Source organism: Sarcophilus harrisii, chromosome 2, assembly GCF_902635505.1.
Source record: "Sarcophilus harrisii chromosome 2, mSarHar1.11, whole genome shotgun sequence".
In the NCBI taxonomy this organism is placed as follows: Eukaryota; Metazoa; Chordata; class Mammalia; order Dasyuromorphia; family Dasyuridae; genus Sarcophilus; species Sarcophilus harrisii.
Genome location: NC_045427.1, coordinates 33478433 through 33506183, shown reverse-complemented (window position 1 = coordinate 33506183; position 27751 = coordinate 33478433). Strand labels below are relative to the sequence as shown.

The 27751-nt window shown below is 37.3% G+C and overlaps 1 protein-coding gene across 7 annotated transcripts; it reads left to right on the top strand.

Annotated features, from left to right (window-relative positions):
* The first annotated feature begins 769 nt into the window (after positions 1-769).
* LOC100927563 (zinc finger protein 2 homolog) lies at positions 770-26406 on the top strand. Of its 7 annotated transcripts, XM_031957125.1 has the most exons (6): positions 1090-1176; positions 6367-6458; positions 6961-7016; positions 19001-19127; positions 19889-19984; positions 24442-26406. In XM_031957125.1, exons 4-6 carry the CDS (start codon positions 19079-19081, stop codon positions 26343-26345), a joined length of 2049 nt encoding a protein of 682 aa, XP_031812985.1. In that variant the 5' UTR covers positions 1090-1176; positions 6367-6458; positions 6961-7016; positions 19001-19078; the 3' UTR covers positions 26346-26406. The 7 variants fall into 7 exon arrangements, with proteins under 7 accessions (XP_031812986.1, XP_031812980.1, XP_031812982.1 ...); XM_031957120.1 differs by lacking the exon at positions 6961-7016 and having other exon boundaries at positions 831-1103; XM_031957122.1 differs by lacking the exon at positions 6961-7016 and having other exon boundaries at positions 1041-1103; positions 6262-6458.
* The last annotated feature ends 1345 nt before the right edge of the window (positions 26407-27751 follow it).

The window sequence follows — 27751 nt, the reverse complement described above, 5'->3', positions numbered from 1 at the left end:
TTTTAGTCATAGGTTTTTGAGAGACAGAAGAAAGGCAAAGACACAGAGCCGAGAAAACAGTCATAGAGACAGTGGCAGAGATACAGAGAGGCAGAGACACAGAGAGATATATGAGGAGCCAGTCACAGAGACCGAGAGGCAGAGATACATAGAAATGAGCACACACAGAGAAGCAGAGAGACAGACATGATCAGAAAGACAGGCGATATAGAGAGACAGAGGGGAAGAATGAAAGACTTAGGAGCAGAGAGACAGAGAAGCAGAGACAAATGCAGAAACGGACCTATGCGCCGAGGGTCGGAGACAGAGGCAGAGCTATAGAGAGGGCAGGGAAGCAGAGACGCGGAGAGTCAGGGACAGAATGACATAGATGCGCACAGTGGCGGATGGGCGGGGGCCGACTCTGGGACAAGCGAAGGACGCTTCCCTGGTAGGGACCCCTTTGCAGCCTCGGCCCCTCGGAGCGCCCCGACCTCCCAGAATGACCAAGCCGCCGCCGCCACCCAGCTCCCAGCGCCCTGATTCCAGCAGGGGTCCCGCAGGCAGTTACTGCGGAGGCGGCTCGGACGCGTCCCGAGGCCCGTCTGCTCCAGCCCACGAGCCCCGATACTTCCAGGGCAGAAACCCCCAGGGCGGAACCGAGACCCCGCAGCGGCGCAGGAAGGAGGCGGGGCACACCTGCTCGCCCTGCACCCGAGCATCTCGGCAAAGAGGCCGGTAGAGGACTCGGGAGAGTGCACACCATGGAGGAGGCCGAGGAAAGCCCAGGCCTAGAGACCCCAAGAAGCCGGGAACCCAGCAAGAGAAGAATAAAAGCCTCTAGAGGAGAAGTGGGAATAATTGGGGAGTGCGCTTGCGCAATAGTAGGCCGTGGACTACATTTCCCAGGATGTCAGGCGGCAGAACCATGCACTATTTCCCAGAATCCATTCCGGAGTCATCTCTCCAAGCACGCATGTCCTGCTTGTTCCAATTCGAATTGTCCCTCACCCCAGTGGCTTCTGGGCATCGTAGTTCCGGGCTCGGTTTGCGCAGTCGCAGCTTAGAAGTGAGTGGGCGGGGCAGGGCTTTCCGCCCTTACTTCTTCGCCGAGCTCAGTGCAGGTGAGCTGGTGAGTGGGGTGAATGGGTGTGCGCGCACGTACGTGTGCGAGAGGATGAAAGCGAGCGTGTGAAAGTGAGTGCGGGCGAGTCCGGGCGGAGCCGGCCCGGGAGGGGGTTGGGCGTGGGGGAGGTGTGGGGGAGGGGCGCTAGGCGGGGCACTGAGTGTGTAAGCTGTTGGGGGGGAGGGGAGGGGCAGGGACTCCGCTGGGCCGGGGTCCTTGGCTGGAGGGAGGGGTGGGGGTGGGAGAGAACGTGACCGGCAGGGAATTTGGGGGGCCATATTGTCAGAGTGCAACCTGCAAAGTGGCCTGCGACCTTCCGGACCCGCACCCCTCTCCCCCTTCATTCTTTCTCCCTGATGCATCTTTCTCCCATCCCCCTTCCCCCATCCCATCTTCTATCTGTCCCATCCCTTCCTCATCCCCTCTTTCCCATCCTTTCTTCCATTCATGTTTCTCCAGTCCCCCCTTCCCTCTGATCCCCCTTTACTTCTCTACCCGTTCATTCTTTTTCTTCCCCTTCTCTCATCCTTTCTTCTCCTCCTTCATCCCTTGTTCCATCTTCACCCTTTCCTCTTACTTTCCCCCTCTTCACCCCATCTCTTCTTCCTTCCTTCTCTTCTCCCCCTTTTCCCCTCTTTTCTGGTGGTTCCTCCATTCCCTTCTCCCTCTTCATCCTCACTCTGCTTCACCCCTTCTTTTTCCCAATTTCCCTTTTCTCCCCTTCTCAGATTTGAATGCTGTTTTTGCTATCTAATCTATTTTTTACTTTTGATGGAATACCTGTGTGAGTTTAACAACCTGATCCTCATTTAGTAAGCATCTGCCTGATACTGAGTTGCTGCCAGGGACACAGAGATGAAAAAGAATGTGCCCTATCCTTGAGCTGGCATCCTCTCATATAACCTGAGAGCTGTAAGGGACTTCATCCTCCCTGAGAGACTCTCTACTAGACATGACCAGCTAATCTCCTCCTGCCTTGTCTCCCAATATTAGACATTTCTCTTTGTTAGGAAATTTTTCCTGACTTCAAATTTAAATTTGCTCCTGGCATCTTTCATAAATTGCCCTTAATTCTGACTTCCCTTGACAAAGAGAACAAGCCTGTTTGCATGGGACAGACTTTCAGATAATTGAAGATAACCGTTATTCCCTTTTTAGTCTTCCAATATCCAAACTGGAGGTGTCCAAGTCTTTCAACTGATTGTCCTAAACCTTCAGTCCTAGTTGATCTCCTTTGGACAATCTAATTTGTCAACATTCTTAAGCTCTGATGCCCATACAGAATAAGTTCTTAGTCCTGCAGATGTGGGCAGAGTGTGAGGGAATTGTTCATCTGAAAGTTAAACCTCTTAATACAGTCCAAGAGTATGAACTTTCTTGACTGTAGTCTCAATGAACCAGCTCCCCACAAAGACTCCTAGCTCTTTTCAGTCTTGTTATTTTAGATAAACTGCTTTCTCTCCCCGATCTTGTCCATGTGAAGTTGATTTTCTCTAATCCAAACATAAATCTTTACATTTATTCTCACTGAATTTCATCATTTCATTCAGCCCAGTGTTCTAGCCTACAATATATATACAATGCAAAATAAATATATTGCATTTGTATCTAATGATGCAGCCTTCCTGGTCACCTTTTCTGGTGTTGATTGCACTTTCATTCATTTCCCCTGGGAAAGGTGGGAGAGTTGGAATACTCATTGCTCTCCACTGCTACTTCTAATCTCTCCTACTTTATTAAGTAGCCAATCAATCCTTCACTCAGCTATCAAATTGACCTTCCTAAAACACAAGATTAATGTCACTCCTTATTCAGTCATCTACCATCATCTCCAGTACCAAATATAAAATTCTGTTGATGTTTAAAACCCTGTATAGCTTGCCCTTCTGTTTTTCTAGACTTCTTATACCTTAAACCTTTCAATCCAAAGGCTAGTGATTCTCTGTCCTCAGCTAGATACAATTTCCTGTGAATCCACCCCATTTCATGTGTTATCCCTCAGCCCAGATCTCTCTCCCTTCTCTTCTCTGCCTGTTAGCTTCCCTGGCTTTCTTCAGGTGTCAGAAAAAATCCCACCTTTTGCAGGATCCCTCTTAATGTTAGTATCTTCCCTCTCTTGATTTTCTACAGTTTGTCCTGTCTAAAGCTTGTTAGTAAATAGTTCTTTTTTCCCCCTTTGTTTCCTCTGTTAGACTGTGAGCTTCTTAAGAGCACGTACTTAGAACCTATTAGGCACTTAATAAATTGGGGGTGGTCTCTGCTAACTCCTTAAGAAAGGGTGGGAAATCAGGAAAAGCTACCTTGTAGAGGGCTGAAACTCTGAATCAGACAAGAGAGCACTTAAGGCTACCTATTTAATGTGAGACAATGGCTCTATTAGCATATATTTGGATAATGGCTCTCCTCATCATTGGTGCTTGCTGAATATTTGGTAGTAAGATAATCTTAGGCAAGGATTGGAAGGTGGAGGGAGAGCGTCAGAAGCATTTGGCAGAAGGAAGAGGAAGAGAGAGGCTGGTGACTCAGGACTCCACAATCCAGGAGAGATCTTAGATAAGCCTCTTGGCAGCTTGCCTGCCTCCTTCACTTCTCCCCCTGAGGACCAGGGACTTTGATTTATCCTGACTTTGGCTTACTCTGAAGCCCTCCAGGGAGCTAGCTTGTACTTTACACTACCTGGTGATGTTTTTAAAGGAAACAAAGGAGGACTTGAGGAGAAAGGCCATCCTAGAGTAAAGATGTGGCAGTGAAATATTATATGATGAAATATACAGTAAGTCTAGAAAAGTTGGGGCCAAGTGTTAACAAACAAAAGAATGTATCTCTGATCTTAAATATTACATTTACTTATTACAAGTAATATATATTACATGTACTTATTACAAGTACTCATCAGTGTTTATTGAGGAGAGGAGATACATTGTTAGACTGTCAGTTTAAGAAAACATTTTTTGTTACTTTGTGGAAGAAGAATGGAGCAGGGAGGCTAACCATTAGAGATCATTGTAACAATCCAGGTATGAAAAGTTGAGGGTCTGAAAAAAATAGTAGTTATGTTAACAGGAGAGGAACGAACACTAGAGGCATCAATTCTGATTTAGAGTCTGTAGGTCGTATTATGCTCTAAAAAAATTAAGATGATGGTTACCCTTCTTCAGTTTGGGAAACTTCTCATGATCATCATTTTTCAGAGTTCATCAAGAGTAGTTCTCTCAGGTTTTTGGATACCTTGGGGAATCAGGGCCATTCATTAGTGTTATTCATTCAATTCCAATTTGAATGAGACCTATTTCTATGAGTTTTAAAATGAGAAGGTGGCTTAATAAGTATCTCCTATCTATTTGAAATCTTACACTTGGCAGGATTGTGGATGTTGGGGTCTTCCTGATGCTCCTATTCATAGATGACATTGCATAGGTTGCCTTAAGTGCAAAAATACGGAAGTCTCTCAAAAGAATTTTGTCCCCATGAATTGCAGGAGTCCTCAAACTTTTGAAATAGGGGGCCAGTTTACTGTCCCTCAGACTGTTGGAGGGCCGGACTATAGTAAAAACAAAAACTTTGTTTTGTGTGCCTTTAAATAAAGAAACTTCATAGCCCTGGGTGAGGGGGATAAACATCCTCAGCTGCCGCATCTGGCCTGTGGGCCGCAGTTTGAGGACCCCTACATTAGAGATTGGCCTGGCCATCCAATAGAAGAGACCAAGTGAATAGAAAATGTCCGTTGCTCATATAACAACATATATTTGGTGTACAATCTATAAAGTTAAAAGTATATGTGTGTACATGTATAATTACATATATACATTACAATATGGCATATAGAGCATATATAGTATATATACACTCATGTTTGTATGTACATATGTATGTATATATATACATACATATATATGTAGGGAAAGAGAGATCTATCAGCATTCTAATTGTTTTATAGCAGTAAGATGTGGAGTATAACAGTATCTGAAAAATTAAAAATGAATATCATGTAGAGATTAATGGATAGGAACGTGGTGATTATAAGAAGAATTTTGGAGAACAGGATTAAAAGGTGTTATCAAAGAAAAGCATGCTGGGAGGAAAGGGGCTAGTCACATGGCAATGGCAAAGGCAGGGGATGACAAGTAGGCAACCAAGAGTGCTTCCCTGACCCTGATGCTGGGAGAAATCAAGGAAGGCCTTAAACATATTGTATAGATACTATCTGGTAAACTCATAGATGGATATGGACAAAAATTGCATGGGATGACCCAATATGGATAGGTTGGGGAAGAATGAACTTCAAAAGTAGTGGTATCACAGATGCATTGAGGTATTTCAAATTCAGTATTTAGTAGCAAAAGCCTCTCCAAATTAATAATGGAGTGGCAAACCAATAAGAAGCACAACAGAAGAAACCCATGCATAAGACTTATTTATCTAAATTAGATTTTTTTAAAGGGCATTATTTTCTTCCAGTTAAGGGTGAGAAGGATGCTTCAGTATTTCAAGGTTTATCCAGACGGGGTGGTAATATGACAGCTCTGAAGGTAGATTCTCAGCTCTCCTTTTTTGTATAGAAAAAGTTCCATGTTAAGGATTTCTCTGCTTTGTGGGTGGTGATTGCTTCCAGATCTATGCTTTCAGACTTTTTAGCAGAAAGGGGAGCAAGGAAAGAATCTGATTCATCCCTGGACTGATTTGGGGTCTATTCCTCATAGAAATAAAAATCTGTTCATGGCCATACCCGCGTATACCTGTGAGCCTATTCACAGAAAAAAAAAGTGCTAAAGTTTGTTTATGGCCTGATTTTCTGATTTAACGTTTAACTACTCTCCTATGTATATCTCAGGTCTATCTCTTAAGTATCCATCTAGAGGAACAGCTAACAGATTGACAAAATTAATCAGGATCTTTTGTTCCCTATTTCATTTATTAGTATGTAGTATCTTATGAATTTGACCAGCAGGCAGTTAGTTGCTCAGGACTAAAATAGGGATTTAGCTTTGGGGCCTTGACATTTTTATTCATCAAAGGTCAGGTACTCTCATTATTTCTCTACTTTTCTTGGATTTCATGTTTAGATCTGCCCTTAGGAAATTATGTCCATGCTTTTCCCCTCTGATTTTAGTAGATAACTCCAATTTTGGGTTTCTTTTGACCTCTTCCTCTCTAAGGACCATGGGAATCATACCCAAATAAGAAGTGGGAAATTCTACCCCAGTGAGCTTGGGAGCTACAAGGCAAGACTTGGTCTCCTTGATTTCTTTTTTGTACTTCAGTTCTGGCTTCTCAAGATTCTGCTGTTCCCCAAGAAAAGAAAATCAAGGAGGAGATGGAAATGACTTCTGGTCTCTTACCACCCACATCCCAGGTAAGTAAGGATTTCCTCTTTTTTGAAATATCATTCCTTTTCTCAAAGAGTGGATCTCTATTTCCCTTGTCCTCTATTTTGTTTATAGTTGCATTCAGGCGTTTGATCATCAGTTTTCCTTGCCTCAGAAGACTGGTGCTTCTGACATAAGATATAACGTTAGTTCATAGATTATTAGAACTTGTCACAGTGTTAAAAATCACCCCTAATTTGATTCCTGAAGAAATCAAAGCCTAAAGAAGGTGGTGTCTTACTCATCAGGGACTAAACCTTAACTATTTCTACATGTGTTCCAGTCCTACTGCTCTGGTCTTCTGTGGAATGTTCCCCATTTGCCTTGTATCTTTATCCTTCCCTTTGAGAATTTATTTATTCATTCTTAGTACTAAAGTCTAAGGGGCCTGCTGCCCTTCTTTAAAGTTTTGTTGACACAGAAAATATACTCACCAAAATTAATTTTAAAAATAACTGTATTGATAAATTTTGTTTTGATGCATCATAGATACCCATGAGTTACTCCCAGTTGAACCCCCTACAGTGTGTAGTTTTGGAAAAAAGGTAAGTGAAACAACATAAATGAGTATTTGTGACCTTGGTCCTTGCAGCCCTGGTCCTTTAGTGGTTAAAAAGGGATATGTTATAAGTTATTACTAATGCCATTCAGTATTTATAGATTTAAAATTGTAAGATACCTAATGGGCCATCTGGTCCACTTGCCTTATTTTACAGATAAAGAAACAGGCCTAGAGTGGTGAAGAAATTTGTTTAGGGTCCCCTAGGTAATAATTGCTATAGCCTAGGTCCTCCAACTCCCCCAAACCAACATTCTTTCCACTAATAAATGCTGTTCTTGATCTCATTTGTTTGCCATTTAAATTTGTTTTCTTATACATGGTTGAAGGAATTGTATATGGTGTTCTTTTAATTTTGCCTTTTATACTGTTTCATATAAATTATACCGTATTTATCATTATTTATAGCAGAGTATTATACAGTCTTTGAAATGACAATTTGTTTTCACTTTTTTTTCCTATTGCAAATAGTGTTGCTATATATATTTTTGTGCAAATATTTTCTTTTTAGCAGTAACCTCTTTCATGTTATACCCATTAGTGGGACATAATAACTGAATCAGAGCACATGAACAGTTTTATAACTTTTCTTGCTTAATTGCAAAGTATTTTTGGAATTTGCAAATTTGCAAAAGTAAATAATATCTTAAGCAGTTAATATATCTTTTTTTCTTACATTCCCACAAATACTTGAACTTTTTCCATTTTTTAGGAATTTAAGATATTTGTTTTCATTTGAATCTCTCTGATTACCAGCAATGTTGAGCTGGTGGTTGATAATTTGCATTTCATATTTTGAAAATTTTTCATATCTCTTTTCCAAAAATTTTAAGTGCATCATTTTTTCTCCCTCATACTTTCTCCCCTCATGGGAAAAAAAAGAAGAGCAAAGTCCCTATAAAAATTATGGATGGTCATGCAAAGCCGATTTCCACATTGCTGTTATCTACCTATGTATGATTCATTCTCCATCACCTCTCTGTTAGTCTGTAGCATACTTCATTAGCTGTCTTCTGGAATCATAATTGGTCACTACATTGACCCCACTCTGAATCTCTTATTTTTATTTGAACTGAGTATATGTGTATAGGAGAGAGAAAGAGATGTGACAGTCAGAGAGAGAGAGAGGGAGAAAGTAATTATGTAGAAGCTTTCTATCTGATAGAATTGAAATCTATTTTATCTTTTGCAATACTGCTTTTTTGGGATCTAATTACAAGCTTAGTATCATGTCCTTTCACTCACTGGCTTCAAACAAATTAAAAGAGAATACTTTAGAATATGAATGTTCTGAAATATTCATAGCAGCCCTACTTTTTTAGTGAAGAGCTGGAAACTAATTAGGTTTCCATCATTTGGGGAATGACTAAATAATTTTTATTATACAGATGTATAAAAAACAAAACAAGTATAAGGGCTTCAGAGAAACACAAGAAGACTTGTATGAATTGAATCAGTGATAAAGGCAGAAGTAGGAGGAAAAATATACACAATGACTAAAACACTGAGAATAATAATAAAAAAAAAAAAACTCAATAAAATAGCTGAGCTCTGTATATAAGGACCAGTCTTAGTTTCAAAGCACAAAGAGTAAACCACATCTTATAGAGAGATGAAGGACTGTGGTTTAGAATGGTTCATACTTTGTCAGATTTGGTTGCTGTTTTGGGGTTTTTTTTGGGGGGGTTGTTTATTTTTGCTATAAGAAGTAAATTGAGAAGGAAGTCTGTGGTATAAAAAATAAAAGGTATCAATAAAAACTTTTAGATTATCAATTATCTATAGTTGTTGGAGAAATTTTCCTTATTTTTTACAGTTTAACTTGCACAGAATATGGCATAGCTAAAAGATGCTAACTTAAGCATATATTATTCTCAGTAATTCATGAATAAAAAGTTCTATCTCAAGTAGTTAGTTTTCTTTAATATTTTCTTCTAACTTTACTTATCTAGTATCTTTCATTGGTCATATTTTTATTCAGGACCAAAGAGAGTTGATAATTACTGCTGTATAGTATAAATTAAAATTTGTTAATGCTTCCTCTCACCTTAACATTTCTAGAGTTGGTTTTTATTTTTTCATTCTTTCTGAAGAAATCCTTGACCTTTTAATTCACAGAATGAATTTTATTATTCTATGAACTATCCTCTTGGTAATTTGAATACTAATGCATTACATTTTTAAAATGAATTTGGGTAATTCTTTTTTTTCTCTATTTTATTGAACCTATCTTTGAAAATTGAATTCTCTTCACTTATTTACAACTTTTTTTTTTGGACCAAATTTGTGGTTTCATTTGTATAGTAAACTCATGATGAGGAAATGCTCTCTGCCAATGCAAACTGGCAGCTTTTCTACCACTTACTACCTTAGAACACTGCCAGGGGTTCTTAGAATTAAGTCTACCTGCTCAGAGTTACATTACCACAGCATGTTGAAGGAGGGACTTGAGCCCAGAATTTGCTGGCTCCAAGACCAACTTTCTATCCATTGATTAGTCTGCCTATACATGTACATACAGACACGCATGTTTGTATGTATTGGCATATACACATATATGTATATAACATGTGCATAGCATGTGTTATGCACATTTGTGATGTACACAAATATGTATTTTTATATATTCATGTATGCTGTGTGTGTGCATATATATATATATATGTGTGTGTGTGTGTGTGTGTGTATTGCTTATACTTGTATACATAAACACACATATATACATGTGTGCATGCAGATTCTGGCAGAAGTGAGCCCTAAGATAAGAATGACAAAAAATTAAATAGACCCAGAAACAAAGAGAGCTGTCTAACTAGGCCTTGTAAGAGTTAAAGCTTCCTATTTCTGCCTTGGGTTCTTATCCCAAAGACACAAAGAGATCCAAAACAGACAACCACTGACTGAAGCACATTTCTCACTTCTGGAGAATAATACCAAGTGGCAACTAGATAGGGCAGATCTTGGCTGACCCTCTAAAACTGACAAAGAATTAGACTAAGATCAATTCCAAAAGCCAGGAGAGATTTTACTTGTTAACAAAAGAAAATAGATTTGGATTGCTCTGAGCACGCATTTATGCAAAATATAGATATATACTTTTATTCTCAGGAAATGTTACTACATCAACAAGGAAAATAACTGCAACATCCTTGAACACTTTTCTTCTTATATAATTTTTGCAACTGATTTTGCTAAACTATAGCAAGTTGCTATTATTTATCTTTGTTCCATATACTTATTTTCCTCTCTTATTATTTTTTTTTTTTTTTTTTTTTTTTTTTTTTTTTTGCTGAGGCAGTTGGGGTTAACTGACTTGCCCAGGAAGTGCTAAGTGTCTGAGACCAGATTTGAACTCAAGTCATCCTGACTTCAGAGCTGGTGTTCTATCCACTATGCCACCTAGCTGCCGCCTTCTCAGTATTTTCTATCAAAAACAACTGACGTGAAACTTGGAAGAGAGATGACTTAAGAATATTCAGACTCCCTGAAAACCCTAACCAACCAAAAAATGTAGATGTGATATTTTATAGAACCATAAAAAAACCCTGCTTACATCTGTTAGAACCAGAAGGTAAAGTGACACAGAAAAAATAGATTTTAGTCACCTACTGGAAGAAATCCCCAATTCAAAACAATCAAGAATGCCATAGTTAGTTACTGGGTAGAATGTCCAAAAGATACTGCAAGGAGCCAGAAAGAGTCCAAGAACCAAGGAACCACAGTCAGGATCACATAAGAATATGCTGTAACTATAAGAAATGATAGAAAATATTGGGACATGGTATTCTAAAAAAACAAAAAAAGATAATGAGTTATGGCCAGGAGTAATATACCCTGTAAAACTTGAACATAATCCTATAGGGGACATTTAATCTTTGGTAAAGTAGAGCTCTTTAAAGTAATCCTTTTTAATTAATTTTTTAGGTTATAGATGTATAATAATTTTTACATATTTCCAAATGAGTTGTGTTGGGAGAAAAAAAAATCAGAACAAGGGGAAAACCATGAGAAAAAAAAAACAGAAAAAAGTGAAAATTATATGGTTCAATCCATATTCAGTATCCATAGTTATTTCTCTGTATATGGATAGCATTTTCTATCCAAAGTTTATTGGAATTTCCTTGGATCACTGAATTGTGGAGAAGGGCTAAGTCTATCAGAGTTGAACCTCATACAGTCTTGCTGTTGTTGTCTACATTTTCCTGATATTTCACTCAGCATCAGTTCATGTAAGTTAAAGTAGCTTGGAGCTGAGTATAAACCTTCATATACAAACATAAAAGTCAAAAGAAACTTACAAAGGTAGTATATTTGAGCAATTAAAAGAGGCTAAAGAATGATGAAGTATTTATATTCTACTAAGCAGGGAAGAAGTGAATAATCTTTTAGAATCCTAATGTCTTTAGGGGTTACAAAGGTATTCAGGTAATTCAAGGAATGTGATAATTTTTTTGGTTTAAAAAAAAAAAGAAAAATGAGGGAAATAATGCAAAGGGTGAAGGAATCAAGAAGAAAATATAAATATGGACAAAAGGATAGAAAAGTATGTTTTTCATGACCTCATTCTTATCTGAGCTAAAGAAGGATGAATACATTCATACAATAAGCTTAGTGTAAAAATGTATTAAATTGAACAAGAATAACAGCAAGAAAAAGGAAAGAAGTAAGGAAAACATAAAAGGGAGGATGGAATTGGACAGGAAATACTCAAAAGAATAATAAACTTCAACTTTGAAGAGTTGATCATAATGAAGGGTAGATTAAAGTATAGAAAAGTAAGAACCAGAGATCAGGGCCTGGGCTTGGTGAAGTGAGGAGGAGCAGAGGAGTTGGAACAGACTTCTCTTTACCTTCTTTTTCATAAAGAGAGAGGGAAAAGGATAGAACAAAAAAGGATATGATGAAAGGAAATATACAATTAAGATATAACTGTGAATAACATGAACTTGTCCATAAAATGGAAAGAAGTAGTAGCAGAACAGAGAGTAAAGTCCAACAATATGTTTTTTATAAGAAATGCACTTGAAACAACAATTCAGAATTAAATTTAAATGCCCAAGCAGAACATATTAAAGGTTCAGGTGAATTTTAAAAAGCAAGGATAATATTCATGATCTCAGGCAAAGCAACAATAAAAATAGAGTTAAAAGAGATAAACAGGGAAATTAATATTTTCCTTAACAGCACTATGACAAATGAGCTAATATACATTCAAAATATGTATCAAATAGCATGATATCTACGTTCTTGAAGAATTAATAATACAGAGAAATAAGAGTTGGAGACTTCAGTGTGTCCCTTTTAGATTTAGAAAAATCAAACGAAAATAAGAAAGGAAATATAATTTTTTAAAAGTTAGATATGATGCTTGCCTATTACTGAATTTGAAATAAAGAAATTTACTTATTTCTCAACTGTGTATGGTACATTAAAAAAAAAAACCGATCGTGTGTTAGGGCATAGAAACCTTATAGACAAATTTCTACCTTTACTCTCCTTTTGTAGTTCCCCTTTATTTGTTGCCTTGCCCCTTGGATTGTAAACTCCTTGAGGGCACTAACAGTTTTGTTTGAATGTACTTGCATGTCCATAATTTGACACTGTGCCTGACTTATAATAAACACTTAATAAGTATTTTTTCAATTTATTTTTGCTACCAAAAGAGATGATATATAACAATAGGCTCTGGAAGGGAAGATTTCTGAGGGATTAGAAGATAAAAGGAATATCCTAAAGAGTTAATCAAAAGCAACATAGGTTACATTTTGGGCTCTTTTGGTCCCTTATCCATTGCAGTAGACTAGTCACAAAAAGATTATTTAATCACAGTACATTAATGAAAGCTAGAGTCCAAATTAAATTAAATCTATAACTCACAAGGGTGAAAAAATTTCAAGTCTTCATTGTAACACCTTAATGTATGACAAAGTTCTAACAAGAAGTATGTTTTTATATATACTGTTTTTTAAATGGTAAGCAACACTACCTTCCCTCCATATTGTCTTTGCAAAGTTAATGAATTGTGGGTATGGAATATCACTTATATTCCCATGTCTAAGGAACTCCAGATTCAACCATGTTGTTTTCAGGCATCATCTTACCTCATTATCAAGAGGTTCACCCCTTGGGGTATGACCTTTTGATTGGTTGGAGTTTTCCATGGTAGGTGACCACAGGCCCAACCATAAGCATTCTTGTCAGCTTTCTGTCATGCCCTCCAGATGCTGCCTCTACCTCTGACCTGGCCCTCCAGCTATTGACCATGTTGCTAAGCTCAAGAGCAGAACCTTCCTTTCTTTTTGTATCTGTATTCCCAATGCTTACCAAGCACTTTTTAAAAACTTGTCATTCACATCCTGTCACAATCAGTGACTTATTTGGTTTTATCGAATAGCATCTTTTTTCTCTCTTACTTTTTTTTTTTTCATGAAGAAAGGTTTTCTGGGTAGGGGACAGGGTAGAATGTATTTGGAAATTAATTTGATGTAAAAACAAAAGGTATGGATTTTAAAAGCATAACAAGAAATATAGGCTAGGAGAGACTAATTGGGAAGCATCAAGGTAATGGTTTTCAAGATAGTTGGAGAAAGGAACCATTTCCAAATCATACTGTCCACACTGTGGCTATTCTCCTCTTCCTCTTTTTCCTCCTCCTCCACTTATCTGACCTTAGACCCTGCCTCCTGGATCCTGTATTTATAGGTAAGCCTTTGTCACATTTGGCCTAGAATCCAGGTCACAAGTTTTCTTACTCATTTACAAACCAGGTGGCCACCAACATAAACCATTGAGCCTCTTTCTGATACTATGTGTTGTCCTCCCTAATTAAGAGTGTAAGTTCCTTGCTTATATTTGCATCATGTGTTCAGTATGGTGCCTGGCACAGAGTAAACACTAAATAAGTGCTTTTTTTTTTCATTCATTCATACCAAATGTTTAGAAAGATATCACAGATGCTATTATTTTTTAAATGTGATGAAGAGGAGACAGGATTGTGCAGTGAGAAAGGGCTTGGCCTCAGAATCTGGGACCAAATCCTGACTTGGCTACTCACTATGTGACTTTGGGCAAGTCATTTAAACTTTCTGAGTCTCAATTTCCTCATCTATAAAATGAGAGGGTTGAGCTAGAAGATCTGGAAGATCCCTTCCAGCTATAACTCCATGAACCTGTGATTCTAATCATTACTGATCCAAAGTCTGTGGTGAACTTTATATTAAATATGAGAATCCTTGATAAACACATGAGAATAGCTCAAGCTTTTTTACAAACTCTTTTCTATAGTACACCATATTCACATTCACATAATGTATCACAAAGTACAGCATGGAAAACAATGGGAGAGGAAAAAAAAACAGAAAAAAGAAGTGAACATAGCATGTTTTGATTTACATTCCAATCAGTTCTTTTTCTGGTTGCAAATGGCAATTTCTGGCCAAAGTCTGTTGGTATTGCTTTGCATCACAAAACCACTGAGAAAAACCAAATCTTTCACAGTTGATCATCACATATTGCTGTTATGTATTTATGGTTCTGTTTGTTTCACTCAGCATTAGTTCATGTAAATCTTTCCAGGCCTTTCTAAAAATCTGTTTGCTGATTATTTAAAAAAAAAAAAAAACAAACACTTGACTCACAGAAAATGCCATCTAAGATACTTTTCTCCAGTGAGATGTGTTTAATACATATTAATATTTTATACTTCTTGAATGCTGTGGATAGAGCACCAATCCTGGAGTGAGAAGGACCTAAGTTCAAATCTGTCCTCAAACACTTACTAGCCGTGAATTCCTAGCAAGTCATTCAATCCTGATTGCTTTAAAAAAAAAAATTTCCTTAATAGAAGCAACCATATTCAAAGCCTTAAACAGAAAGCTGCATGCTAAGGTTAAGTTGCTTAATAATGACATAGAAGATATTCTGTGCAGAATACAAATGGGAAAGGAATTCTATTTAAATAGTAAGGGCCTCCAAATATTCCTGTTGTGCATGATGTGCTAATTTTTTTAGTTGTTTTTTAAAGCTTTTTTATTTTCAAAACATATGCATGGATAATTTTTCAGCATTGACCCTTGCAAAATCTTGTATTCCAAATTTTCCCCTCTTCCCCTCACCTACTCCCCCAAATGGCTGATAATCCAAAATATGTTAAACATGTTAAAAATATATATGTTAAATCCAATATATGTATACAATTATTGTGCTACACCAGAAAAATCAGATCAAAAAGGAAAAACATGAGAAAGAAAACAAAATGCAGGCACACAACAACAAAAAGATTGAAAATTCTATGTTGTGATCTACACTCAGTTTCCACCATATTCTCTCTGGGTCTAGATGGCTCTCTTCACCACAAGATCATTGGAACTGGCCTCAGTCATCTCATTGCTGAAAAGAACCCCATCTGATATGCTAATTTCATTGAAACACAGAATACTACAGATTCACTCATCCATACATGGCCATTCAAGGAAATAGCTGACTAGTCTTTACAGGAAAAAAAAAATAATTAAGAATCATTACTGTCCAAAATATGATATTAAGTTGTATGAACAGTCCTTCAAGACAGTACATCAATATGTGTATTTTGGACATATACTTCTGACAGTGAGCTAAGACTGAAACTGAATAGGAGAGAATGAATTTTCTTGCTTTTAGAAAGTTACATAATATTTTCAGTAACCCCAAGGTGCTTTTAATTTAAAAACATCTTTTTTTTTTTTAAACACCAATATTGTCTCCTGATGTTCACCCAAAAGCAAAGACCCATCCATACATCCAACTGTCTGCTAAGTACTTAGCAACTAAATCTCTGAAAAAAACAAAAAAAGTATTCACCACACACTTGTAGGTTTACTCTACCTTAACATCTCTCACTTTCTCAAATCAAGCTCTGATTTGTAACTTTTGCCAGTTGCTCACACTGAAAGTTTATGAGAGTTGTTAGGAGTTGACTAGCACACCTTATGTCCCTTTCAACTCCTGCTCAAGGGCTAAGCCATATCGATTGATAGCTGAACATACTTAGGTCATCATATCTACACAGCACTGTACCCCAGATCAGACCATGTTTCTTCACATATTATCTAATCCCCTATTTAGACCTTGCCATAGGCCTGCTCCACATGGGAGTGTATCATTTGTCCATCTCCTTCACTTTCACCTTTCTCCTGAACACATTAATCAATCAATAGTACCTTTACTTGAAGAAAAGGCTTGTCACTTAACTTATGGATCCATTTACCATGCCTGAGACTCTCCAGACCATAACCCCATTTCCCTGGCCTCTGCATCCTTCCCAATATATGTCATTTCCTCCAGTTAGAATATAAGTTCCTTGGAGATGGGGAGCCACTGCCTTTTTGTATACATGTTTACCCTTTTTTAAAAAACGACTGCACAGTTATTATTTAACAAATGCTTTTCCTTTGATTTATTCAAAATAGATTTGGTGCTTATAATTTTCAAAATCAAGTTCAAAAATTTTGGGATGGCGTATGTATTTTGGCATCATCTTATCTTTTTAGTGTCTTCCTATTCCTTTCCAAACTAGATTGTTCACTTACCCTTGTGAATGTCTCACACAGTCTTGCCTACTTGCTTTTGTTCATTTTATTATGCTTTTTAATACCACTCTTATTCCCATGTCTGCCTTCTGACATCATGACCATCCTTTATAGTTTTTATAATTTAATGGTACAAATATTATCCCCATGCATAAATGGGAGAACATATGTAATACTGTTTATAATTGTAGTGTTTTTTCACATATTTGGTTAGATTTTTTCTTTGTCTTTAAAAAAGGTAATTTTTTGAGAGAGAGCAGATGAAGAGACAAGGGATAAAAGATTTTTAAAAATATATAAATATATGTGTGTCCTGTATACACTTTTATGTGTGTCTTTAAAATATATAACATTCCTTGATCAGTTTATCCTTCTTAAATATTATGTATATGTACTTGGCACAAGATAGTAGTGATTTGGAATAGAACAGGGTTACAAGATTTGTATATGAGAAGACAAGAGAGAATTTGTACTCTGTAATACCATTTTTGACCAAAAAGTCATGATCAATAATGGAGAATAATTGATATGGTGTACTTGATTAGAAAATAGTATGATCAACATGTTTAATTTGTCAATTTGGGATTTGGGAGTTTCTAAGTATAGCTTAAGTTTGGCCATAGTCCCACTCACTTGGACACTATAGCCTGGAAGATGGTGTCTGATGTGGAGGATTATGATCTCACTACTTGCCAGTGTTGTGCCTGAATATTCACCGAAGTGTCCCATCAATTGATACATCAGTCACAGTGATACCATTGACACTTAAATATGAATCATCTCTAAATTATGAGGCTGAAAAAAGAATATAATAGCATTTAGTGAATAGAATGTAAGAACATTAATATTCAATAAAGTCCATCCATTAGCCAATGTACATATCTGTTGGGGAGGATGGGCACATATATATTATGTAAATTTAGCAAAGAGGCAGGCATGTAAGGGAGGAAAACCATATGCCCAACTCAAAACAATGCATGGCAGGCCTTGAGGTCCTTGGTCTCCTTAAAGAATAGTCTGAATTATGCACCATTTACTAAAAATCACTTCTTGCCTAAATACTTCCTTTCTGGTCCTTACAATTCATTAAAGTGGACAGAATTACTTCTCTGCTATTCTAGTGCTGAAGCAGTGACAAATTCTTTTAGCATAAAATCACTGTTGACAAGATCCTGAAAAAATATTATAAACTTTCAAAGACAGGATGTTCCCTTTAAGCTAGAGAACTGCCAAACTTCTCAGGTAAGATCTGGGGTACTTGAGGAGCTTCTTCTAAAGCTGTAGACAGTGATACAGTCATCCAGTCTTTTCCCTCCTCCAGCTCTTCAGATAGCAAGGGATTCTGTTTTATCCAGCTAGCTCTTAGAAACATCCAAACTACTTATCACAGCAATCTAGATTCAAGGCCTGAATTTCCCTTGCTGTTTATCCCCCTCAAACCAGAGAAAGCAGTAGAAGGTAACAAATGCCCCTGAGAGGTTTTCTCTCTCAGGCTATAGATGTTACTAGAAAGCAGTAAACCCAGAGACCTCTGTTGAACAGCAAATTGAGCAGAGTTCAGCTCTTTTAAAGACTTCCAGCAGCTGCAGACACTAGCATACCCTCTCATCTGACTCAATCCCTGTCAGTTTACTGTATTCTTTCTTTTAGCAAGTTTTCCCATCTCCTCATGTGCCTTCTGTCCCCAACTCCTGCTCTTATCTTCATCTGGTCATTTCTTACTCCCCCAATCTTCCTCCTCCCTTTGGTGTCCTAAATCAGTGCTTCCTCTACAACTTGTGAGCTGAAACCCCAAAAATCTACCTTTATGTCAAATATTACCCACCAGTCCTTTTATAGAATCTTCCCATTGGTTTGTAATGTCTCATTAGATAGAACCTTTTAAACTGAAAACAGTCCTACTCACATGAATTTATGTTCCACAGTGCCTTGTAGCCAATGCTCTGTTATCAAACAGGACTTTTCAGTACATTTATTTGAATAGCAGTTCTCTTTCTGATCCCCAAAACAGGCTCTCTTTCCCAAGTTTTTCACTAAGATTCTGTATCTCTTCTTAAGGTGAATTTGATAATTTTTCTTACTTAAAGATTCTTTTTATTACTCCATGAGCATCCAAAATGTTCATATAGAGAAGGAACAGTGCCATACATGAATAAAACATATAATATATAAGGGACCAGTTTGGAAAATGATTTGTAAGGCTGACTTTGAGTACTAAAGCAAAGTTTCCTATATGATGCAGAATTTGATAAAATTTTAAAAATAATGAAGTACACAAGTGAAACAAGAATACTTCAAACCCTTGTGCTGTGATATCTTCTCCATTCTGCCACCTTCACATCCTCCTTGTTTTCCCTTTTGAGGAGGGTCTCTAGGTGAGCACAAACATGATTTGACATTTTAGGTATCACTCACCTTCCAAGATGTGACTGTGGACTTCTCCCAAGAGGAATGGGACCGCTTGGAACCTGCCCAGAAAGACATGTACAGGGATGTGATGCTGGAGAACTACGAGAATTTTGTCTTCCTCGGTAAGGACAGTTTTTCTATAATGAGTCATCATCCATCCATGTCTTCGCCTTCTTATTTCCTAATAGTGGTGGGATGTCTGCAATGTTTCACTGCGTTTTGACTTTATATGCAGAGATATTGTCATGAATACATGCAATATAATGTACTGAATTTATGTAATGTAAATGGGGAGATTCCTGTAAAATAATAAATAATAATAATAATAAATAGCTAGCACTTACATGGTACTTTTAAAGTTTATAAAGCATTTGGCAGCTATCTCATTTATCTTCATGATAACCTTGGGAGGTGGATGCTCTTATCCTCATTTTTTAGAGTAGGAAACTGAGGCAGAGAGAATTTTATTGACTTACTCAGGACCACATATCAGAAGCAATGGGCAGTCTGCTTTGCCCAGTTTGTAATTATGGAGCTGTTTTTTTTATTCCTTAGTGTAAGACTCTACTTATCCTTATTGAATTTCATCTTACTTTAGATTCAGTAGAGATGTCTGTTAAGATTCTTTTTAATCCCAGCTATTATCCAGGCTGTTAGCTTCCCCTCCCAGTTTGGTGTCATTTGCTGATTGAACATAACATAACACAGATACCTTTAAATGAACATGCTTTCTTTAAGGCCAGATCATTCCCATTATCCATCCTCACTGCTTCCTGGGAGCACATCTTTGTCACATCCTCTGGGTCTTCTTAGCATGCCCTAAAGGGAGAAGAAGGTAACACTGAATTCCTCAGCATTTTACCATTTCTATTCCTATGAGCAGGGCTTCCAGTTTCCAAACCAGATGTGATCTCCCATCTAGAAAGAAGAGAAGCCCCGTGGATGACAGAAAGTGAAGTCCTGATCAGCACTTATCTAGGTGAGTGAAAGCCAAGCAGATGGAATCATTTAAGGATATTTGTAAGGATATTTTCCCTTGAGTCTCTCCAGCCTCTGAAGAAGAGCTGTGGTTGTCAATCTGGGTTCTCTCCTCTTTGACATCTGTCACTTTGCTAATGGCTCCCTTTGTCCATATTCTCCAGTCTCCAGAAGAGATGTCCTTATTTCTAATGGTAACACCTCTCCCTACACACCTTTCCTTTCATACCTTCTCCCCTGGCATCTTTAATCTCTCTCTTTTCAAAGTTTCCTTTCCTTCTATTTTCAGATATAACTATATATTCAAGCTGTATTTAAAACTGACACAAACAAACTCTTTTTTTTTTTTACCTTGCATTTTTCTTCAACTCCACCCCCAATCTGCCATCTACACTGTTTCCATTTCCTCTGGTCTCTTTCTCTTATGAAAAACTAAAATCTGTCTTCTTTTCAACTGTTTCATGACCATAATCTTTAAGGCTGCTATGGAACTCCATGGTAGTCATGCTAGTTTTCATCCACATAGAACTTTATAGCTTTCACTGTGTTTTTCCACCTTGTAAGGTGAATCATGCATCAATCTTCCCATTTTACAGCAGAGGAAGCTGAGCCTCAAGGGGTTTGTCTTGTTCATGGTCACCCAGCTGATTAGAATGATGATGCAGCTTCAGACTGAGGCTCCCTCTAGTCCCTGGCTTTTCCCAAAGGCTTTCTCTCATCTTCATCTTGTTCCACCTCTGCTATATTTCACCTCTTGACATTTCTTAGGGAGGTTTCAGACAGGCTTCTCAGTCTGGTTTAGGTTGGAATTGGTGGCCTCTGGGATCCTTTCCCACTCTGGGGTTCTGTGAGGTTCTCACTGGACTCTGCCTTGGTCAGACCACAAGTGGAATATTGTGTTCAGCTTTGGGCACCCCATTTTAGGAAGGACATTGACAAAGTGGAACACTATCAGAGGAAGGAAATCAGTTTGCAAGGCAGTGTATTACAGCTTCTTAATGGGAACATTTTAGTGTGCTCAAGAGAAAGCATAAAACCTACCTGGAAATATCTGGATTGGGCCAGAAGGGGCAAGTGAAGAGGAGTTCAGAGAGAAAATAGCTTTAGGTGATGGTGAAGAGTGAGAGAGACAAGAATATAGCTGTTTCAGAAGAAAGATTTATCTTGATCATTGTCTTTTGCTATAGAAGGATTCAATCTTATCTCACAGAGCAGAGAGATATCGTTGTGCCCTGGTGACAGTGAGCATAAGGCCCCAGTAGCAGGAGGAATGGCATTGATAACCTTGTGATAGGCTGCCCTCTAGACCTGGTGTACCCAGATTATATCATACTCTGTTCATTGTTCATTGTGGGACTATCTGGAATCTATCCATACTTGCCATTTGGTAATCAACCTTCCTCAAAAAACCCTTTCATTGTCATATTTATGGTCACAATTCTTCTCCAGCTTTTCCTTTCTCCTTGTCAAACTAATGTTACCTATGTTATGGAAGACTCAGATATACAACTTCAGCCCCAGGCTTTGGAGCAGTGGGCAGAGTGATCACACCTTGGTTGTCCTGCTAAACTACATCATTGAAGCAGCCTGCATATATAGTATTTACCACCATCATTAAGAAGCAGAAATCTTGACTCCTGATGACAGCAGATTGGAAATTAGAAAGTCATATATAGGCCTGATGAAAAGAAAACCTTCCTAACCATTAGCGCCTCCCCACATTGAAATGTGCTCTTTTTATATTTCCTTCCACTGAAGGTTTTTAGGCCAGACTAAAAGTTCACTTACTAGGGATGTTGTGAAGGTGATTATTGGACTAGGTAGTCTCACTCTGAGATCCTGGATTTCTTGTCGCCTTCTGTGCCCATCCTAAAGCGCTTCACCTGTGAGCATCTTAGTGATCTATCCTTCAACAACTTGGCCATCAGTCCTTCCCAAGATTCCCTGCCATGTACTCATCTCTCTGTTCTTAGAATTGTAGATTTAATGTTGCCAGTGCCCATCTTGACCAGCCCCCTCATTTTGCCAGTAAGGAAATGGAATCCAGAGAGATGAGATGACTTGCCCACAATCCTATAGGGAGTAAGTGGCAGAGCCAGGATTCTATTCTCTCCCTTGTAGCATAATTGCTCCTTATTGGGAATCCATCTTTATAGATATGGAAGGCAAGTAAGAGAGAGTGTTGGTGAAAAAAAGAGAGTCAATGCCTAGTCCTTTTAGAAGACCCACAACAAGGTGTCAGAAAACAGATGAGCCAGTAAGGAAATGGAGCAGGGTTATGAGGCGTATCTGAAGCCATAGGAGGAGAGAGTCTCCAGCAGGAGGGAGAGTGGCCGACAGTGATCAAAACTGTGGAGAGGCCTTGACAAATAAGGCTTGAGAAAAGTCCCCGGAATTTAGAAGAATTATGGTAGAAGCACACTGACCAGAAAAATCAAGAGAAGGTATTGGGGAGGGATTTATTTTAATTTAAAAATTCAAGAGACCTGAGCATATTTGCAGGTCAATGAATGAAAGAATTGGTGGCAAAATGAGAAGCTGACATTGCTAGAGAGAAAACATTAATTGAAAACTTAGGGGAGAAATGGATAGGGAGTGAAATTAAGTGAAGAAGCAGAATTACATTAATAAGTAAGAATATTACTTCCGTGATTAGCAGAGAGGAAGACAAGAATGATCATGTTGAGAAAATTTGAGGAAAAGAATGGAGGCTTGTGTCAGATGGTTTCATTTTTCTCATTGAAGTAAGAGCCTACATCACCTGATATAAGTGTGGGGGTAGGGAAACCTAGGGTGTTTGGAGGAAGACAAGGAATAGTCCTTGTGGAATTAGATATAAAGGAATGAAATAAGACTGTTGTGCAGAACATAAGAACCACAGCAGAATTGTTGAGTGGAAGCAGGGCCTCAGCTAAGGTTACATACCTGAATTTGTATGTTTAGTTAACTCAATTTTATTATTTTCTCCAGTGATATTCCATATCAACCTTAGAGCTGGAACACAGAAATCAGATAGTAGATAGTTAGCTAGGTTTAGATATAAGATGACAATATACACCTGGAGTCCCTCAATGTGATCACTCTTATAATGTAAAACTATACACCCCTCTCACAGACTATGTCAACAAAACCATTTCCCATCTTAGTTCTACTCCAAACTCTGTGTCTTTATCAAAATCTTGAGTACATTCTCTTTCCAGCAGGAAGTGAGTAACATGTTTCATCTTTAATTTTCTGGATTCATATATATTCATGTCATTGATCAGAATGTTATAGTCTTTCCAAGTTGTTTTTCTTATAGTGATATTGTAAATTGTTCTAGTTCTGCTCACTCTGTTCTGCAGGATTTCAAAGAAATCTTCCCATTTTCTAAAAATTTTACTTGTTATGGATAACCATTCTCTTTGAACCAAAGAACTGCAAAAATCATGAAATTAACTATAACTGGGATATACAGACCACCCCAATTATTCATTCACATAGATGCTATCTTGTCAATGCTCACAGCAACAGAACACAAGTTAATTCCTTTAAACTAGACAGATAAACCTAGCCAACCAGCTCACTAGAATACCAAAGCAGGTTCAAAGTTTTTCAACATTTCCTTTTCAAACTATCGTTGGCAGAAAAGTTCCTACTTTTTCTCAGACTTCTAAGTTAGGTTCTTCTCAGTTTCCTATATTATATTCTTAAATATTTTGGTACCTTAAATGAGAACCTCCTGATTCTCAGTGATTCATCTATCCTTTTAAAAATCAATAGACTCTCTACATTTTCCCAGTGAAATCTATAGTTCACTTTAAATCACAACTCACTGTTCAAATGTTTATGTGATTTTTTAAAAGCACATTTATCATCTTCATTCATAAAATGTCTTTAGTCATGAGATATCATAACCCTTGCAACTATAATTTCTCCAGTGCAATCCATTATGTCTTTGGTATCCTTTAAGCTATATTTCTTTATATTCATATTTCTCTAGTTTTAATGAATAAAAAATCTTTGTCTGACTCTTTATAACATCAAATTTTCCCCACAGAAGTGAAGCATCATTCTATATTGTTCATAAGGATATTTGTGCTTATAAATCATTTCTTTTTATAGTAGATTTTTGAATTTTAATGAAGATTTCCTTCAATCTTATCTTTATTTCTCAGAATTAATATTTTTCTTATTTCTAAATATTGACACATTTTCCCAATAATTCCCAATATTTGTACTCTGATGAAATCTATAAAGTTTTTGTGTACCCTAGAATGTAATTCATTAAGTTCTGGGTGATTAAGTGCTTTTTAACTCTTACCTTCCCTTTGCTGTCCCTCACTTCCCTCAATGTTCCACTTTTTCCAGACCAATAATTCATTTTGAAGAAGGGGAAATCTAGAACTTAGTATAAAAGCACTTTTTTTCTCCTAGCAAAGGCAGCAGTGAAGATTGATATTTTTCCATTTCTTACAGATTCCCTTATTCAGAAGACAGGATATGAAATCGAGGAATCAGTTCCAAAGCAATATATTTCTATGGGAGAATCATCCAATGAATTACTCACAAAGGAGGGTCCCTGGAATTCCAGTTTGGGAGAAGGTTGGGATCATAATGTCAGGTTAGAGAGACAAATGGGAAACCAAGAGAGACAGACAAGGCAGGTGCCTGTCACTCACAACTATAATATATTTGGGAGAAAGCTCATTCTAGGGTCTTTCCTCATTCCACAACTGAGTTTTCCTAGAGGAGAAAGTCTCCATAAGTATGATACACTTGGAGAGAGTTTCAAACAATTTTCAGATCTAATTAAATATAATAGAATTGAATTAGGAAAGAAACTTTGTAAATATAGTAAGTATAGGAAACCCTTCAATTATCAGTCAAATCTACTTCATTACTATAGAACACATACTAGAGGAAGACCTCTGAAATGTAATGAATGTGGCAGAATTTTTCATAGCATCTTAAATCTCACCATACATCAGAGAAGTCATGCTGGAGGGAAACTCTTTGTATGTGATGAATGTGGAAAAGCCTTTAGCCAGAAAGAAAACCTTGATACACATAAGATATTCCATACTGAAGAAAAACTCTTTCCATGTAATGCATGTGAGAAAGCCTTCAGTAACAATTCACGTCTTATTGTGCATCAAAGAATTCATACTGGTGAGAAACCTTATATATGTAATGAATGTGGAAAAGCCTTCAGCCAGAAGGGAAACCTTAAAACACATAAAAGAATTCATACAGGGGAGAAACCTTTTGAATGTAATGAATGTGGAAAAGTCTTCAGCAGTAATAGACACCTAACTCGACATCAACGCATTCATTCTCAAGAGAAACCATATGTATTGAATACATATGGTAAAGCTTTCAACAGCACCTCTTACCTTACTAAACGTAGAGTAATTAATAATAATAATAATACTGGAGAGAAACCTTTTAAATGTTATGAATGTGGAAAAGGCTTCAGGTACAGTTCTTCTCTTATGCAGCATCAGAGAATTCATACTGGTGAGAAACCCTTTATTTGTAATGAATGTGGAAAAGCCTTCAACCAGAAGGGAATCCTTAATACTCATAAAATAACTCATACTGGAGAGAAACGCTTTCAATGTAATGCATGTGGGAGAGCCTTCAGGCACCGTTCATCCCTTATGCGACATCAGAGAATTCATACTGGAGAGAAACCCTATAAATGTAATCAGTGTGATAAAGCCTTTAGCCAGAAGGGAGGCCTTAATGCACATAAGATTGCCCATACTGGAGAGAAACACTTTGAATGTAGTGAATGTGGAAAAGGCTTCCGATATTGCTCATTCTTGGTGCAACATCAGAGAATTCATACTGGTGAGAAGCCCTATATATGCAATGATTGTGGGAAAGCCTTTGGCCGGAAGGGAAGCCTTAATACGCATAAGAGAATTCACACTGGTGAAACTCCTTTTGGATGTAATGAATGTGAGAAAGCCTTCACCAATAACCAGAGCTTAGCTCGACATCAAATATTCTCTCATATTCGAGAGAAACCCTTTCATTGTAATGAATGTCAGAAGTCTTTCAGTCAGAGAGGAGATCTTAATAAACATAAGAGAATTCATACTGGAGAGAAACCTTTTCAGTGTGAAGAGTGTGGGAAAGCTTTTACCCGTAGTGAAAATCTCAAAGGACATAAGAAAATTCATACTGAAGAGAAGCCATTTCAGTGTGACGAATGTGAGAAAGCTTTCAAATGGAGTGGAAACCTTAAAGAACATAAAAAAACTCATGCTGGGATGAAGCTCTTTGAATGGAATGAAAGAGGAAATGTTTATAGTCCAAACTTTGTTGCATATGACAAAATTCATAATAGAGAGAACCCCTTTGAATATAAGTAAATGTGAGAAAACTTTCAGAAATAGCTCATTGCTTTAAAAAAAAAAAAAAGAGAACTTCTACTGTAGACCATTTCAATATAAGGAAATTAGGAAAGCCTTCAGCAGAAAAACAAAACTGAATGTTCACAATTAAATGTGATGAATTTCAATTTGAGTAGAAAACAAAGGACATAAGTGGACTCATTCATCATCATAACCAGGATTTGTGATTCCAGCCATGTGAGAACTTCATCGACCAATGTGGATCACAACCTATCTATAACATTGTCTTATTTCCTGACACTAAGAAATATTAAGTGATTTGCCCAGATAGCACCAGGCTAGGGCTCCTTGATTCTTAAGTTTTATGCTCTATCCAATATACCAACTAATAACCTCTCAAGGATATTCATACTGAAGAAAAATTCTTTGAATGTAATAAATTTCATAAGGTCCTTAGCAATAGTGTAACCTGTGTTAGTCATCTAAGAATTCATACTGAAGAGAAATCCTTTCAGTGAAATAAATGTAGGAATGCTTTCACCTAGAGTAGGAATCTGAAGCACCAGAAATTGATTCATACTGGAGAGATTCTTTGAATGTAATGAATGTTATACATCTTTCAGGCTGATATAAAAGCTTTGATACATATAAGAAAATTCATATTGGCTAGAAATCTTTTGATTATAATGTATTTGAGAAAGCTTTAATCTAGAAAACCTTGTAGAACATTGAATAATGCGTACTGGTGAGGATGTTCGTAAATGTAATTAATGTGGAAATGCCCTCAGAATGAGCTCATCCCTTATGAAGCATAATGATTCTGGTAAAAATCCTTTGGAGTCCATTCTTCATCAGAATTTTCATGCTGGAGATTAACCATACATATTAATTGAAGGAATGCTTCATAAAGTATTATCATCTGTTAAATATTGGAGAGTTAAGATGTCAAGTTTTGTCATCAATTAAATTGTTGCATTCAGAGGAAAAAGTAATCCCCTCCTTTATGTCCCTTTCTTTTGTTACATTAACTACCAATCAGGTGGCAGTTCAGTTACAAAAATGAAAAATTGGAAGTGCTGCCAATAAAACGTTTGATTTTTTAAAAAGTAGTTTAAGTACACATACCAAATATTAATTAGCAAAACAGTTAAATTTTTAGAATTTTTTCAAGCCAAGGAATAAAAGATGGTAGATAAAGGCCCTAGGATGATTCCCCCACTTCCAGGGGATGTTTAATATGGGAACTACCTCTTTGGAAGTTCTTATGAAATGTAAATTAATTGTTCTTATTCTTATCTGGATCGGATTTACATATATTCTATTTCTCAGCCTGGAATAGCAACATAAAAAAGAAGGAACTTTTAAAAATTACCTGGTCCTGGTTCAAATACTATTTTGGTACTTAAGGATGAGAAGTAGAAAAA

Bases quoted from the DNA above. Each gene is read 5' to 3' on its own strand.
- LOC100927563 (XM_031957120.1), top strand. From the start codon at position 890: ATGTCAGGCGGCAGAACCATGCACTATTTCCCAGAATCCATTCCGGAG. The intron at 1,104-6,366 runs GTGAGCTGGTGA...TTTGTACTTCAG, and splicing joins CTTCGCCGAGCTCAGTGCAG to TTCTGGCTTCTCAAGATTCT. The intron at 19,128-19,888 runs GTAAGGACAGTT...TCCTATGAGCAG, and splicing joins CGAGAATTTTGTCTTCCTCG to GGCTTCCAGTTTCCAAACCA.